This window comes from Otolemur garnettii, unplaced genomic scaffold (genome assembly GCF_000181295.1).
Source record: "Otolemur garnettii isolate 467f Iridium unplaced genomic scaffold, OtoGar3 scaffold00301, whole genome shotgun sequence".
Classification (NCBI taxonomy): domain Eukaryota; kingdom Metazoa; phylum Chordata; class Mammalia; order Primates; family Galagidae; genus Otolemur; species Otolemur garnettii.
Genome location: NW_003852696.1, coordinates 769,436 through 771,162, shown reverse-complemented (window position 1 = coordinate 771,162; position 1,727 = coordinate 769,436). Strand labels below are relative to the sequence as shown.

Sequence of the window (1,727 nt, the reverse complement as noted above, 5' to 3'; positions counted from 1 at the left end):
GTTCAGGGCTGTAACTCCAGGCTGTGCGCAGAGCCCGCCCTGCCCCCTTCTGCCCTTTAGACTTCCTTCAGTGACGCTTTACACCACACATGCCACTGTCATTCAGTGTAGGGGCTCCTTCCCCACAATCCTGTGGACATCTCAGTGGCTAACAGTGAAGAAAGAGCAAGTGCATTTTGTTTAGGAGACACCCTTTCCCCTACATGTGGGGTGAGTTGTGTGTCCTGTTCCCACTGGGGAGACCCAAATAGAAAACTAACAACTGAGATAAGGTAGGAGCTGCCCTGAAGAGGGGCCTCGCTCTGCCCTTGGTCAGGGAGTGGGCAGTGGTCAAGGCCCTGGTGGGCACAGGAGCCTCTGTCAGGACCCACTGGCATCTGCTCAGACACACTAAAGCTAGGCTGGGCACCAGGGGGCGCTGTGTGCATGTCACTGAGGGCTCTGGGGGCCTCAGCAAGGAACCCAGACACCTGACCCTGGGCTCTGTTCAGGGATGAATGGAGCCAGCAGCTGTGTCCTCTTTGGGCCACTGGGGAGTCTCATGCCTGGCAGAGTCCAACCCCCCTCCCAGAAATGACACCCAGACACTGGGGCTACACATAGGTCCAGGTAGGGCTGGGCTGAGCAGGGGAAGAGCAGCACATTTGCATGCAGGGGCTGGAGGAGGGATAAGAGAGACCTGCAGCCTGTCTGCCTCAGCAGAGCTCTGGGGAGTCTGCACCATGGCCTGGGCCCCACTCCTGCTCACCCTCATCCTTCACTGCACAGGTCAGGACCATCCTCAGAACCCTGACCCGCAGCAAACTGACACGTCCTCCGTCACCCATGGCAGGACTATCCTTCCCTCTTGTTCTTCCTCCAGGTCATAATGAGTTTCTGTGTTTGCAGGGTCCCTCTCACAGCTTGCACTGACTCAGCCGCCCTCTGCATCTGCCTCCCCGGGAGCCTCGGTCAAGATCACCTGCACCTTGGACAGTGGGCATAGCAGCTATGACATTGCATGGCACCAGCAGCAGCCAGGGAAGGCCCCTCGGTACTTGATGTATGTTAGCAGTAATGGAAACCATAACAAGGGGGCCGGGATCCCTGACCGCTTCTCGGGCTCCAGCTCTGGGGCTGACCGCTACTTAACCATCTCCAACCTCCAGTCTGAGGACGAGGCTGACTATTACTGTCAGACCTGGGGCTCTGATATTAACTCACAGTGACACAGGCAGATGAGGAAGTGGGACAAAAACCTCAGCCTGCTCAGGGTCTTGTTCTATGTTAATTTTTAAATTGTAAAATTTGTTCCATGTATTCAAACTATACTTGAAAGCACCTCTGGTTTAAAATATTATTTCTCTCAGTTTTCCATTCACTGTTCCTGAAAAGTCTGAGGAAAACTAAAACAAAAATGAAATATAAAATCTGGTAACACTAAAACATTGACTATTAATTCTAATACGCTAGAACTAGTGTCCATGTGACTGGCCTTTTTCAATTGAAATGTGGAAAATGAGCCTCTCCACACTCACATTTCTGTCAGTACCCAGGGACCATCTCAGCAGGTGGACAGTCCTACAGCATGGACTAGGCCCTTCCAGTTGTCATAGCAGAGACCTCCCCTTCCTTCCCAGTTACCTGTGCTCAGGGTTGCCCGAGGTCTCTAGTCCTAGGAACCAAGCAGTGGGATGTGAAATGCAGCTGAGGACACAGGTCAGGGAGGAATTCCAAACACAGAGCTG

General features: G+C 53.2%; 1 gene segment (V, D, J or C); it reads left to right on the top strand.

The window, feature by feature from the left end:
* The first annotated feature begins 705 nt into the window (after positions 1-705).
* Positions 706-1,208, top strand: LOC100961612. The segment is given in 2 exon segments: positions 706-768; positions 889-1,208. Coding segments are annotated over 2 exon segments (366 nt in total).
* The last annotated feature ends 519 nt before the right edge of the window (positions 1,209-1,727 follow it).